General features: G+C 47.7%; 2 protein-coding genes across 2 annotated transcripts in view; one reads left to right on the top strand and one right to left on the bottom strand.

The window, feature by feature from the left end:
- Positions 1-203: 203 nt before the first annotated feature.
- FABP1 (fatty acid binding protein 1) lies at positions 204-4,406 on the top strand. Its single transcript, XM_065665318.1, has 4 exons — positions 204-272; positions 1,705-1,877; positions 3,711-3,803; positions 4,349-4,406. Exons 1-4 carry the CDS (start codon positions 206-208, stop codon positions 4,397-4,399), a joined length of 384 nt encoding a protein of 127 aa, XP_065521390.1. The 5' UTR covers positions 204-205; the 3' UTR covers positions 4,400-4,406.
- A 2,069-nt stretch (positions 4,407-6,475) lies between these two features.
- The window catches only part of SMYD1 (SET and MYND domain containing 1), a 28,172-nt gene continuing 20,614 nt past the window's right edge, over positions 6,476-14,033 (bottom strand). The window contains exons 7-10 of the mRNA XM_065661699.1: positions 11,304-11,396; positions 10,231-10,394; positions 8,571-8,739; positions 6,476-7,125 (exon numbers count right to left, since the gene is read on the bottom strand). Of these exons, the coding sequence (XP_065517771.1) occupies positions 6,967-7,125; positions 8,571-8,739; positions 10,231-10,394; positions 11,304-11,396 (585 nt within the window). The 3' untranslated portion in view covers positions 6,476-6,966. The remainder of the gene's footprint in view (positions 7,126-8,570; positions 8,740-10,230; positions 10,395-11,303; positions 11,397-14,033) is intronic.

Raw genomic sequence — 14,033 nt, 5'->3', positions numbered from 1 at the left:
CGTTGTAAATCGAGGTCCGTCAAATGTACAACAATTTATCACTGACCATTGCCCAGTTTTATGTTAATGTTTGAACATGGCCATAAAACAATTACATCATCTTACCTCTGACCAGCCTTTAAGGCAAAAGGACCTTATAAAACCAAGCTCTGCTCACCAGCAAGGCACCTTCTCTTGTGCTGGGAGCACAGAGAGCCTTTCCATCATGAGCTTCACTGGGAAGTATGAGCTCCAGTCCCAGGAAAACTTTGAGCCCTTTATGAAAGCCATAGGTAAGCACCTGCATGTGCTATGTCCTGCTTTGTCTCTGCAGGTCCCACTGGTGTTTGGGAGTCCAACTGATGCACTGATGATGCAGATTGAAACCATCTCTCAGATTTCCTATTTCTGACTGTCTTCTTGCAGTTGTTGGGGTGTTTTTTAATGGGTGTGCGTGGAGATGTGATCTCAAGATAGAAGAGAAAGCATCTCCCTGGCTGGTGGCTGGAGGCCAAAGATGCTGGGTGAAATACACGGCTTGCAGGAAAGTGGTCCTAGCAAGGTCTGCAGCCACAGCAGAATGCTGCATGCATGGGATGACCCAGCAGGAGCTGGGTGGGTCAGGGGGACTGCAGATCTGCTCCATCAAGCTGTGATGTTTCCCTTCCAACCCTAACTCTTCTATGATTCTATATTTGAAGGCCAGCAGGACATCGCTCAGCCCATCATGCTGCTGCTCGGCGATGCCGCAAAGCACCAGATTCCACCATTCATCAGAAAAAGCATAGCATCGCCATCGAATGGTTTGGGTTGGAAGGGACCTTAAAGCTCATCCAGTTCTAACCCCCTGCCACTAGAGCAGGTTTCTCCAAGCCCCATCCAACCTGGCCTTGAACACTGCCAGGGAAGGAGCATTTGCCACTTCTCTGGGCACCCTGTGCCAGCGCCTCAGCACCCTCACAGGGAAGAGCTTCTGCCCAAGGTCCAACCTGAACTTCCCCCGTTTCAGTTTGAATCCATCACCCCTTGTCCTATTGCTACTGACCCTGATAAAGAGATTGGCGAAGAGGCAAAAATAGTTGGGGTTTTTAAATGCTTATTGCTGAATGTGGCTGACTACATTTCCACCCGTGTCCATGCCAGGGAATGTGTTCCCACAGGGATTCAGGAGACTGCACTATTTCTGCAGTCATGTGCTGCAGGGGCTCTACCTGTCAGACCAGATGCAGGCTTTTGGAGAAGATTTTAGTGAACTGGTTCTGAGGGCCACTGAATAAAAATCCACTTGGTTCTCTTATCCTGCCTCTATTTATTCCATTTTCCCTGTTTGCCAGAGGAATTAAGAGAATCAGGATTCTTTCTATCTAATGCTTAGGTAGGGAGGTATCTGTTCTGCTCCCAGCTAGGTCAGTGAGACAAGGGAGATGTCTTAGTTTCCGCACATCAGGATGACACCATTTGTTATTCTTCTTGCCCAGCAGACTGAGGGCTATGTGACCTTTGGGATTCATCATCATTGCAAGGTTTTTCCACACCGGAATAGAAATCCTCCCAGCTGTGCATCCCCAAATCCTGCCACATTCATTCATTCACTCAGGGGGGTTGGAACTGGATGAACTTAAGGTCCTTTCTAACCTAAACCATTCTGTGATTCTATGATTCAGCAGCAGCAATGTGCTTACCGATGGCTCCGAGGTTGACCTAATGTCTCTTGTTCTTGGGCAGGGCTTCCCGATGAGCAGATCCAGAAAGGGAAGGACGTCAAGAGCATCTCAGAAATCGTGCAGGATGGGAAGAAGTTCAAAGTCACAGTGACCACCGGCTCCAAAGTGATACACCAAGAGTTCACCATTGGGGAGGAGTGTGAGCTGGACATGCTGTCAGGGGAGAAGGTCAAGGTGGGTGATGAGCTCCTCCTCTGCCAGGGCTCAGGGACATTAAATTCCCTTTCCAGCCATTCCCTCTGCACTTGGGCAAAGGGAATGACCAGATTATGGGTGTTAAAGCTGACACAGGGAGAAGACCTGGGTAGTTCCGCAGCCTGGTTCTGTTACTCAGTTTGCATGCATGGTTTCATGTAACGGGAAGGGGATAATAGCTGAAACCAGGTCTGCAGATGTGACACCACTGCCCTGCTCCCTGCAGGTCCTCAGCAAGCCTCTTAGGGACTCATTCCTGAAAGTGACAGCACATTTCTGAGCCACCTTCCCGAGAATCTCAGAGCCTGAGACTCCGAAGCTGCCACCCCTTTGTTTTCACATCGCAAGCTCCCTAAGCAGCGCTTCTGCAGATGAATCCTTGCCTTTCTAAATTCAGTTTCTTGCATTTTTACTGCAATTGCCAGTTTGGCAGTCAGTGTTTTAACAACCCATTTGTACCGGGGGGTGCGGGTCAGGGAGGGTGCTTTCGGTTTTTTTCTGACAGCAAAAGGTCTGCGCGATTCAAGGTGGCTGACTTTCTGTCAGGTTGCAACACGAAATAGACCCCTGCCTTTTTGTTGACTTAAAGGTAGCGCAGGAAAGTCAGCCAAGAAATCGTAAACCAATAAACCTCTCCCTTGACGGCCCAGTGGCTGGTCTCTGCTAGCTTTTTCCATTGCTGACACTGGGTGAGAGGATTTGGCAAGGTGAGGAGTTATCACCCTTGAAATCGGGCCAGCTCCCATTCATTAGTTTGCAATGGTTCCTAAAACGTCAAGACAGCGCCTCCAGCATTATTGCCTCTCACCTCTACCTCAGGAGGAGATGATATTGCAGGGATAGATGAAATCAGGAGGGATGATCACCAAGGAAATGCCCCAGTGGTCTCTGAGAGCCATACCTGCTTTGTGTACCGTATCACAACTTCCAGCATCATTGAAGTCGCTTGTGCATAAACTAGGGGGAAACAGCGATTAGAAGAGTTTCACCCTCCATCAATCAGCAGCTCAAGGGCAGATGAACAACCCTTATAGCTGGACAGGCAGAGGAACAGAAATGGGTTTGCTGGGTTATTTATCTGAGTCGTATCAATGATTGCTGCTCTGGAGGTGCTGGTGCTTTTACATGTGCAGCTCCTGAGGGCTATAGACCCAACAGATGTGCTTGTCCCTCTAAGAGCTTTCCAGCCACGAGTGAGTCTCTTAAAGCTCCTTAAATAGTTTCCCACCCTGATCAAGACTCCCCTCATTGCCATGCTGTCACCCCGGTCCCTGTCACCCCATCCCAAAGGAGGCTGCTGCAATAGGTGGGTGATGGACAGGAGATGGCATGTCCCAGTGTCCCAGTTCTCTCCTTGGAGGCGTGCAGCTCCTCTTAGTCTGGGTGCTGCATAAGGAGCAGCATCAGCATCAGGGCAGCATTGGCAGGGTGAATATCCTTCCTTATTCTGCCCCAGAGCTCATGTGTTTGTGTGATGCTAAGGGATGCCAAGGATCTCTGCTCTGGCATATAACAGTACATGAGTGAGTCGCAATTAGAAGGGGAGAGAAGCAGGTACGGTGCCAAAACCCCATCCCAAAGTAAAGATCCACACCCTTGTTGCATTGCAGTCACCACCAGCACAACCCTCTCCTCCTCCTCCTCTCAGGAAAGGCAGAATCGCCTGGAAGCAGCTTTCTCCAGATGGTTTGCAGTAGGGATGGTGGCAGCTCAGTGCAGAAGGAGCAGGACAGAATCATAGAATCATAGTTTTGGGTTGGAACTGAAACGGTCTCCAGCAATAACATGAACGCCTCTGTCTCCTCCTACCAGGGTATTGTTCAGATGGAAGGTAACAACAGACTGATTACAAACATGAAAGGGATCAAATCCGTCACTGAACTCAACGGAGACACCATCACCCTTGTAAGTGTAGAAGAGGACAATGGCTGATGTAATGGTGCATACAGATGCCTTTAGTGTATGGCCCTGGAAAGCCTATAGAGACACTGGGGACCTTAGGGAGGTGTGGAGATGAGCACACAGGCTCTGCAGCCGAAGTTGTCAGTTGGCCAGGCACTGAAGGCAGTTTTTCATTATAGTCTGATCCAAAAAGTCCTCTTCAAGATGCCAGTATCCATTGCTTAACAAAGTTACATGCAATGAGGGCACATTTTCACCCACCCAAAGGCAGAGGTATGTGTGTGGACCTGGCACTTTTAAAGGAGAGGTGCAGCAAACTGATCCCAGTTGAAGGGTGCCAGATTATCCTTACCTGCTTTGGGGTACTCACTAAGAAATCCAAAGCTTTAATAATTCAGTTTATAGGATGTAGGCTGGGAACCGGTCCTGATTTGATTTGTAAGACCAGACCCTTTCCAAGTAGAGTTTGGAGGCAAGCACCGTGATGATCCTCATGGGTTGTTTCCAGTGATTCTATGAAAAGCTGACACTCTCCGTCTGTTTTTCAGACTATGAGCGTGGGAGACATCACCTACAAGAGGATCAGCAAGAGAATCTAGAACCCCCCCCCCCCCCACCAATCATTTTACTGTGTAAAATGTGTCCATTAAAGTAAAATTTGTATAAAGGCCTTTTCATTATCATCAACCTCTTCACTGTCACTATAAAGAGATGCAACACTCTGAAACTCACATAAGCCCTGGTAGAAATCAGACAACGTGCTGAGCCAAGGCTGTGCTGATGTTGGTGAATGGAGCTTGACAAGGGCATAGGCTCAGAGCCATCAAGTGTCCCGCTGAGATGTGCTCCGTGATGATGGGCACTCTTCCTACTGCTCCATCCTGCTGGGAATGTCCCGGTGGGTCACCACTGTCTGGGTGGATGGAGGAGCACTGGGCAAGGAAAGGGCTCTGTTCCCTTTCCTTACAAACATGGATAAAGTGACAACAAGATGAATGGGAGGGCCAAAGGATGGGACAGGTTAAGTGGGTTCAAGGAAATGGTGGTCCTGCCTGGAAAGATGCCTTGGAAAAACAACCAGCATGGAGGCTGTTCAGGTGTCCAAACAGCCATCTCCATCCTAACACCTCTGCAACAGGATCTGGACACTCCATCACCTCCCCACCCCTTCTTACCAGACAGTGTACAGGTATCCAAGGTGTGTCTCACCCCAAACCACACCCGATAAGTTGGGTAGAACTGGAATTGAACACTTCTTCCAAGGGGAAATACAGTTTTTTTCTCCAGGCAGGAGATGGACACTGGTTGTTCACAGGGTAGACACAGAAGTCACCCCCACAACTCTAGCTTGGTGCTGCAGGTTGGATGGAGATGTGGTTTTCCGATGGACATAGGAGAAGAAACTCTCTTCTCAGATGTGCTTGGATGACTACTGGGAAATGGGTGTATGGCTTGTGTGATATACTTAACTGGGAATATGTTCTTACAATAGCTCAAAGCTAATCAGGGTGTTAGGAAAACACAAGTGCTTCCGCACCTCCTCCTGCAACCCCAATATGTGCCATTAAAGGACCAATTTGTCCTCAGCTGCATCTCTACCATGACTCCTCTCTCCTCAATCTTTGTGTTCCAGGTTGACATAAGGCAAGGGGGAATGGCTTTAACCTGCCCGAGGGGAGACTGAGATGAGCTCTTAGGCAGAAGCTCTTCCCTGTGAGGGTGCTGAGGCGCTGGCACAGGGTGCCCAGAGAAGCTGTGGCTGCCCCATCCCTGGCAGTGCTCAAGGCCAGGCTGGACACAGGGGCTTGGAGCAAGCTGCTCCAGTGGAAGGTGTCCCTGCCCATGGCAGGGGTTGGAGCTGGATGAGCTTTAAGGTTCCTTCCAACACAAACCATGTTGTGATTCTATGACTGATTCTCAAACTGAGAACTGAACCAATACGGATTGTCACACTGGACATCGGATGGGCACCTCATGGACAAATGGAAGGGCTTTGCTCAACCACACCTAAAAAGCAGATGTTGTCTCCAGCAAATTTATCTTAGATCTGGAGAAACATCGGTAAAACCACTGAGACATTTCACAAAGGAAAAAGCCCTGGGTCTGTTTTCTTGCTGTTCTACTGAGGAGCAGGTAGGGGATTCTTGAACAAACCCATCCCTTTCCATCTCTTGGCTGCCACTGAAGGTGTGGAGCAAACCAGTTGGATTTTGAGAGAGAGGCAGGCAACAAAGACCTTTTTATCTAGAAATCTAAGCATTGCCCTTAGACAATTCCTTCTCTCCACTGGCTGCCCACTGGCAGCTGATCCATGGACTATCTGTATTTTGCCTAGTGCAAAATGGATTAAACACCTGTCTAAGCTGAAAGGCAGCACCGGAAGGCATTGGAGTCCCCAGCTCACTGCTTCTTCAGTTAGAGCAATGAACACAGTGAACCACACCAGTGCAACCAGCTTCTGGCACGGAGTCATCCCCTGTCCATCCCCTGCCATCACTGCAGTCGTTTCCTGGTTTTTAACTAAGGAGACTCATATACCCTTATTAGTTTATCCTGATGTAGGAATTCCACCAAGTCTCACTTACAAAGTGACCACAGTTTGATGTGGCGCCAGTATCAGCTATAGATGGATTTGTCAGCAGTTTTTCAACAGAAAAGCACCGCTTTACACCAAGCACCATCTGTGGGTCTTATTCAGTTTGCACTCACTGCCCACAGGCATACAAGACACATTTCAGAATCACCTTCCCACTTATACCATCCCTCAGGCAACCCCACACAGACATCATGGAATGTTATCACAAGGAAGTGGTGGGGAAAAAAACCCCAAAACACTTAGGAAAGAATCCATTAAAATTTAACCAAGGATTTCAGGATCAGGACTTGTGCGGAGAGAAACAGGCCTCCAATGAGAACGTAAATCATTTTATAACAGGGGGTTTTGCTTTGATTTTTAATGCTAATGGTAGAAAAAGGATGTTGTTTCTGCCAAGATCTCTTCTGCTTTGAGCCCTCAGAAGATATTTCGGGACTCTCTCCCAGCAGCCCATGCTGTCAGACTGGTGCCACTGGAAACGATCCTTATATCACATATCACATTGCCAATGACTGGAGGTGCCCCAGGTGATGTTGTGCCACAGGCATGAATCTGTGTCAAGCTCGGGGTTTATTCCTTCTTGTGGAAGAGGCCTGGTGAGGTCTCATTGCTGGGTTCAGGCATGACTTGAATCTTTTGGTTTTTGAGGGCAGCTTCCCTCATCTTGTAGTACATGAACTCATTCTGCTGGAACATGCGCAGCTCCATCTCCGTCTGGACACGCATGACCTGAGGGACACAGAAGGCAACAATCTGTGATCAGGGGATCTCGAAGCACCTGAATAACACACTGTCTAAAACTGGGGACCATCCAGGGGGGTTGGAACTGGACGATCTTCAGGTCCTTTCCAACCCAAACCATTCTGTGATTCTATGTCGTAGGCCATATAATGACTGATGCCCTTTACTCTAAGTGTCCCACCAACAGGACCAAAGCTAAATGGACACAGATACCCAGTTCTGTTCTCCAACCTGGTTGCCTGTGTAATGTGAAGGTATCTGCACCCAGCTATTCCACAGGCTGCTGGGAAGCCTTACGGTCCCAAACATGATGTAGGACCTAGAGGTGATGCTGTGCAGAGCCAAAGAGTGAATGTAGTTCCCATTCATTTCATGGGGCTGACCCTTGGTGTGACTCAGCACCGGAGTGGGAGGCACCTCATGTGGTGGAGGAGGATGCTCAGCCCCTCTTCAAACACATTTGCACCCTCTGGATTCACCACAAGCAGACTCATTCCTGGGGCTGCATCAGAGCAGAGGCTCAGAAGGGATTTTAGGAAATCTTACATCTGTTTGAGTTTGTTCAACCCTCGGTTTAGGAGCATAGAGATAAGTGCCATACATCCACTATCTTCCAGTGGGAAGAGAAATACGTAAATGGAGGTGCTGGGGTTTCACCCTCTGCTATGCATAGGGAAACAGTCAACAGACAGGTTGGCTTTAGGTACTAGATGCTCATTTTTCTGGTGATATAAAATTGCTCTAATAAAGGTTATAACTCTACTATAATGGTAAGACACCAATAAAAGATTTCATTTGGTACTGTGTAAGTTTTTGGCTAATAAAAGAGAATGTTGTAGAGCAAACAGGTCACATTGGGTGAGTTAAAGGCTGAGGAAATGATAGATCCCCAGCTGCAATTACAAACAGTTCCTCATATCTGAGCAGATGCAATTCCCTGGGATCTGCAGCTCTTGACCTAAGCTAGGAAATACACCTACCAGTCATTTGATGGAAAATACATTGCAGCTTAGAAGGACTGGGGAGTGGTAAATAGAGAAGAATGAACACTGATAAAGAAAATCAGTTGTTAAACTGGGAACCTCTACTGTATGTACTTTGATATAGTCAGATTGCAATGCCATTCATCTGAGAGCAGTGAAATCAGGTTGTTTGAAGAATGGGAGGCTCTGTCCTTGGGCACAGTGGTTTCAAAGGAGGCTCAGTAGTCATTTTTAATGTATGTCCTGGTGCAGGATTAAAGCTATTTTTCAGGGGTGAAAACAGGCACGCATTTCTCATCCAACTGCGACACAATCTAGAGAGAACCACAGCGTTAGTGAGAGGTGGCCATTATTGATACATCTCTCAGCTCTTATGGATGGGATGTTCCTATAGCTTGAATGTAATTTTGCCCAGGTAGACAGCAGAGACAACACAGAGATGACACCTACCTCCAGATCTTTGGTAATTGGGTGGGAAGGTCCATGGGTTATCAGGAGAATGGCATAGGCTTTACAGATCAAGCCATGCCCGGCCTCAATGAGGCCGGCATGCCAGTGGGTGACTCCTGCCCGCATCACGGCCATCCCCAGCTGCGCGTTGTTGGGATGGTATATTTTCCTGGAAAAACATTGAGTAATTTGAGTTCACGAAAGATCCGGGTTCCCAAATGTTTGTCAGGGACGTGTTTGCCAAAAAGAGCTCACTGTTTACTCAGGTGAAGAGCCTGTTGCGTTTGGTGCCGCTGAAATGTGCTGCCCTGCTTAGAAAGGGGCAGGCACAAGTTACATGAGGACACAAGTTATATGAGGACATGAGCTGTTGTGGAAGAGGGTGAACAACCTGCAAACAGGGAGGTGGGAACCTGGGCTGGAGAATGCCAAGCTCTGTCATTCCACACTATTTTGGCAGAAATGAAACCTAGATCTACAGCCCAAATGGTACCAGCTTCACTTCAGTCACTCAATGCAGTCCCTAAACTGACAATGCAAGAACCACCAGTTTCTCATTCAAAGTGGGGAGAGAAATAGGTGGTTCCAAACCTACAGAAATACTCATTTCATGCCATTTCATCTTTGCCTTTGGGGACTGTCAGATCACTCCCCTGTAGTCAGTACCTGAGGTGGGAAAAATGGAACCTGCCCTCTACATCCGACTTTAGAAGCTGAGGCCGAGTTAGAAGCTGCTTGGACTTACCTGCAAACCTGCCTCCAAGGGCTTATTTGGCATACTGAACTGGCAGGTCTTAAAGCAAGGAAGGGAACTGAGAGGGAAGCAATTTCCTCTGGCATTCAATTAGTTCAGTGCCAGGGCTGGGACGTGAAGTGTCTTGTAAGGCCTGCAAGCCAGGGAGGTGACTCTGTCACCCCTCTGAAACAGAGCAAAATATCACAGACCTTTGGGGGTACAACTGACCAAAATGACAAGCAATGGGTATGAGACGCTTTCAGCAAGAGGGTGAATGAGATGGTGAAATGGACTTTTGTCTTTTCCCTACGGTTTCCATTATTTTTTAATTTGCATTTTTTTCTGTGTAATACTCATCAGTCCTGTAGTAAAACCTTGGTAATAATGGAGCACATCACTTTTATTGTGAGGTTTGCTCTGGATCTACTTGAATTTAGCCTGAATTTCTTTATTCTCAGTGAGCTTGTACCTCAGGACCTGTGTATACTAATGAGCCAAGCCAAAAATCAATGTATTGTTCAAGAGTGAAGAGATATCTTGAGGGACAGCCATGTGAAACAGCTTCGCTTTTCTCTGCAACTTCTCCTTCCTGCAGGGTGCAGGGGAGCAGACCATCCCCAGCAGTGGCAACCTCTGTCCTGCACCCGCTCATATCTTGCTACCAGGGCAACCCTGAGATGCTTCCAAGACAAAACAGAAGATGTACAAAAACCATTTGTCAATTACAGTTTAGTAAATGAAGGTGGTTGGGAGCTCTTGTGCATTTAAGAAGGGGTCTTCTCTGATCTAGTGATATAATCAGGTCCCAATGCAAATGTCAGAACTGCTGCCCTAATTGGAGGAGACTAAGAAATTCATTCCTATAACACACTGCCTAACATTGTATAACCACAGAGAGCTGCCACAACCAAGGCACAGACATACATGTAGCCATCCACCATCTTCTTGGCATAGTCAGCTGCTTCCTCAAACATCTGGAGGTAGGAGAGCACCTCGGAGGCAATGCTGAGGATCCTCAGCAGGTAGATGTTCGTGTCCCCCAGCACAGGCTCCTGTTTCTTCAGGCACTCACGGCACATCTTCACAACCTGCACCCAGAGGAAGCAGGGAGAGGAAGGGCAACTTTAGTCTCAAAGCTGTCACACCAAAGCCCTGTGGGTTGCATGGTCCATACCACTCCTAGAGGCCAAGTCAGCCTCTGTGAAGGCTGGGGAAGATAGCATGTGCTTTGATTTGTTGAAACATCAATCTGTCAAAGTGATTCGTGCTCAAAGCTTTGTCTCTTGGGGTTGCATTCATAAAACTGGTGAGGAAAAAGCCTTTTCCCAAAGTAAGTTCAAACCCAGAGGCTGTTGCTCAGCCTGAAGCTGTTACACTCTGAAGAGAGCAATTAAATATTTCCTGGGTAAGCAAAAGAGGGAGAAAGGACAAAGGCCCTTGTGGCTTGTGCTCTGGGCAGGATGTGGGTCTCTCACACCACACACCTGTCCTCATCACCCAACAGATGAGCAAGATGCAGGAGCCAGGAGCTGGAAAGGACATCAACACAGGCAAACATGGCCCACAGCTCAATGCGGTAAGCCTCATGAGTGTCCTGTCTCTCTCCCAGACCCACTGTCCTCCTTTTTATGAGGCCACCTAACAGAGCTGACTCATCACACTCACCATTTAACTCCTGTTTTTTGCCTGGAAGGCACTTGGTTTAACACCTGTGTCAAATGGAGGTGCTGGAAGTCACTTGAATCAACTTGCATCATCACTACAATATAAATCAATCAGCCTGGGATGCTGTCTCAGGCACAGTTGTGCGTTACATAGGACAGAAACTAGCGTCAGCTTTTGCAATTTGAGCTGGCAAGAGGGCAGGAAGCACATGGGGATGTTCAGGTTACAGCAGTGGGGGTTTGTTTCATCCTTAAATCATTGACATAGAGGAGCAAGACCTGCCTTCCCTGGAAGTGCATGTAAAGCAAGAGAACAAAAGCACCGGGACTCACCTCATGGTAAAGTCCCTCTATGCGGGCCTTGTTGATCTTCTCCAGCATGTCCTTGGAGAACTGGACCACTTCCTTCACTGTCTCTGCAGAGGGCTGGGGACAACGTTAGAAAAGCCAGTGAGGAAAATGCACTGCCTGCCACATGCTGAAACATCCTGGTTGAAGGGATGCCTGGTCCACAGTCTGGGAACCCAATGAAGCTCAGCAGAATGCTTCCCACATCACCTTCCTATCACTGATTGTTCATACCAGTGTGCCTCTCAAATCCCTCCTAAACAAAGCTGAAATGGTCCTGTAAGAGGATATTCTCATGCTGCTTGTCATAATAATGTCCATGCACATCTGGCATGCATAGCTGGGTTCCTCAACTCTCCCCCACTTCTCTCCCCTGGAAAAGGGACATAATTCACCTTGGACCTTGGACGTCTCTCAAGATGCCAAACAGGGTGTGAAAGCCATCAGTTGGTGTGTATCAGGCACTTGTAGTGCTGCTGTCTTGGAGAAATGAGGGTCTTGAATGGGTGGAATAAGGATAGGAAAGATAACCACATTTTACCCACTCTGAGAAATACTGCCATTAGGTCCAAACATCATAAAAGGGTTGACCTCAGATTTCAGTTGCACCCTGAGAGTGAAATGTGTCTTCCCACACACCCCACCATGTATTTGAAGACATGATGCACATCTAGGCATGCCTGGCAAAACACTAACTAGCTCCTCATTAGCTGCCTCCTCCTCCTTCATTCAATGCTGAAATGTAGCGTTACGATAACCAGCTCCATCATTCATCTTCCTCTTTTCTAAGCCTTTCAGATTTGCATTTTCAGACTATTCTTGCTACCGTGACCTTCCTTTTTGTAACTAGGAAATCTGAAATCAGCCCAGGACTGACTCCAGGGGCTTGCAGGAAGAGCCTGGTCTGGAGACCTGCAATAGAGCCAGAGCACAGGAAGGACACAGCAGCTCAGGAAGGGCCTTCGGGTGTGCATCAAAAGCAGAGATCCAGCGATGCAGCAAAAGATGCAGAGATTTGGTGGCAGGACCATAGGACTCTCCTGTTGGCTTTTTAACACATCTGGTCAATCAGGTTTTTGATGAATCTGTGAAATTCAGCTATATGTGATAACCTCTTGGAAGCTGGGCATGAAAGGAAAAACAGTAGCTTTTCAGAGCCATATAGCTCCCCTCTATTGATGGGTACATACGTCTGTGTTATGATGCATTATTCTATATTATGAGACTGAAGCTGTCATAGCTAACCAGATTTTGGCAGCTGTTTGAGCAGCACACAGGGTGTCCTAGAGCACAGAGCATACTCAAAGGCAACGTTAACACCAGTGCAAATCACATCGCTGTGCTGTGTGAGTAAAGCCTCCCAGAACAGGTACTTTGAACAGCACTTCCATTGTGGCTTTGTCTAATAAAGATCCCTAAGTCTGTTGCCATTATAAACAATGGGAAAGTTCTCCTAAGTTACAGGTGATAGCACAAGAGGAAGCAGGCTCAAGCTGCACCATGGAGGGTTTAGATTGAAGATTAGGAACAGTTTTCTCACTGAGAGGGTGGTCAGGCATTGGAACAGGCTGCTCAGGGCAGTGATGGAATCCCCATCCCTGGAAGTGTTCACACAGTGTAGATGAGGCCCTCAGGGACATGGGTTAGTGATGGTCTTGGCAGTGCTGGTGTAAAGGTTGGACGTGATCTCATAGGTCTTTTTTAGCCTATTTGATTCTGCGATTCTATGATTCCATTTGGAAGGGGTGAAGGTCCAGAGGTCAGTGCAGCTGTTGAGGATGTAAGCTGTCAATCCTGCTTGTATTCATAGCATTGCTTCCATGCAGCTGTGAGTGTTGCTGCTCTCAGGCACGTGAGCCCGGATTCAGACAATGTGATACAGCCATGCTCTGCAGATGAGGTCAGCCTGGATACTCACTGTCTGTGCAGGGAGTGTATTTTTAATAGCTGGAATCATGCACCTTGCATAAATACAGGCTTTTCCTGCATGAGCTTTTCAGATGGTGGAGGACATTTGCCCACTGCGTGCTGCAGAGCAGCTCTAATGCTCACAAAAAGGGGATGGTGCATCGCACAGCTCAGTCAGGGCTTGATAGCAAGTGTTCTGTGAGAGCTGGGATTTCTTTATGCCATCCATTGGAGGAGGTGTTAGAAAATACTTGTACAGAAAGTCAGATAAAAATGCTTCTGCATCATAAGACTGAGCTCTGGGACAGCTTCACACTGCAAGTGAGGCGTTTCAGTAGTCAGGGTTAGCTGTAAAATGAATGCTTGGTCATTTAGTATTGGGATTATAAAGCAGGGTCTTCTGCACTAAAAGAGAACCTGACCAGAAAATAGTCTCCTCTAGTCCCGTGTTCCGTTCTCCTATAGGATCTTCCTGATACCCATTTGATCCTGCTTCTCCAAACCTTTACCAAGTAAAGACTTACACTCTGCAATATATATTGAGAAACTGAACATGAGCCAGCTTCAGTGTGTGCTCGCAGCCCAGAAAGCCAACCGTATCCTGGGCTGCATCAAAAGGAGCGTGACCAGCAGGTGGAAGGAGGTGATCCTGCCCCTCTGCTCTGCTCTTGTGAGACCTCACCTGGAGCATTGTGTGTGGTTCTGGTGTCCTCAACATAAAAAGGACATGGAACTGTTGGAACAAGTCCAGAGGAGGCCACAAGGATGATCAGGGACTGGAGCACCTCCCGTATGAAGACAGGCTGA

The sequence above is a fragment of the Lathamus discolor genome, chromosome 1 (genome assembly GCF_037157495.1).
Source record: "Lathamus discolor isolate bLatDis1 chromosome 1, bLatDis1.hap1, whole genome shotgun sequence".
Taxonomy (NCBI): domain Eukaryota; kingdom Metazoa; phylum Chordata; class Aves; order Psittaciformes; family Psittacidae; genus Lathamus; species Lathamus discolor.
Note: the sequence above shows the minus strand (reverse complement) of the source record. Positions and strands in the feature narration are given on the sequence as shown.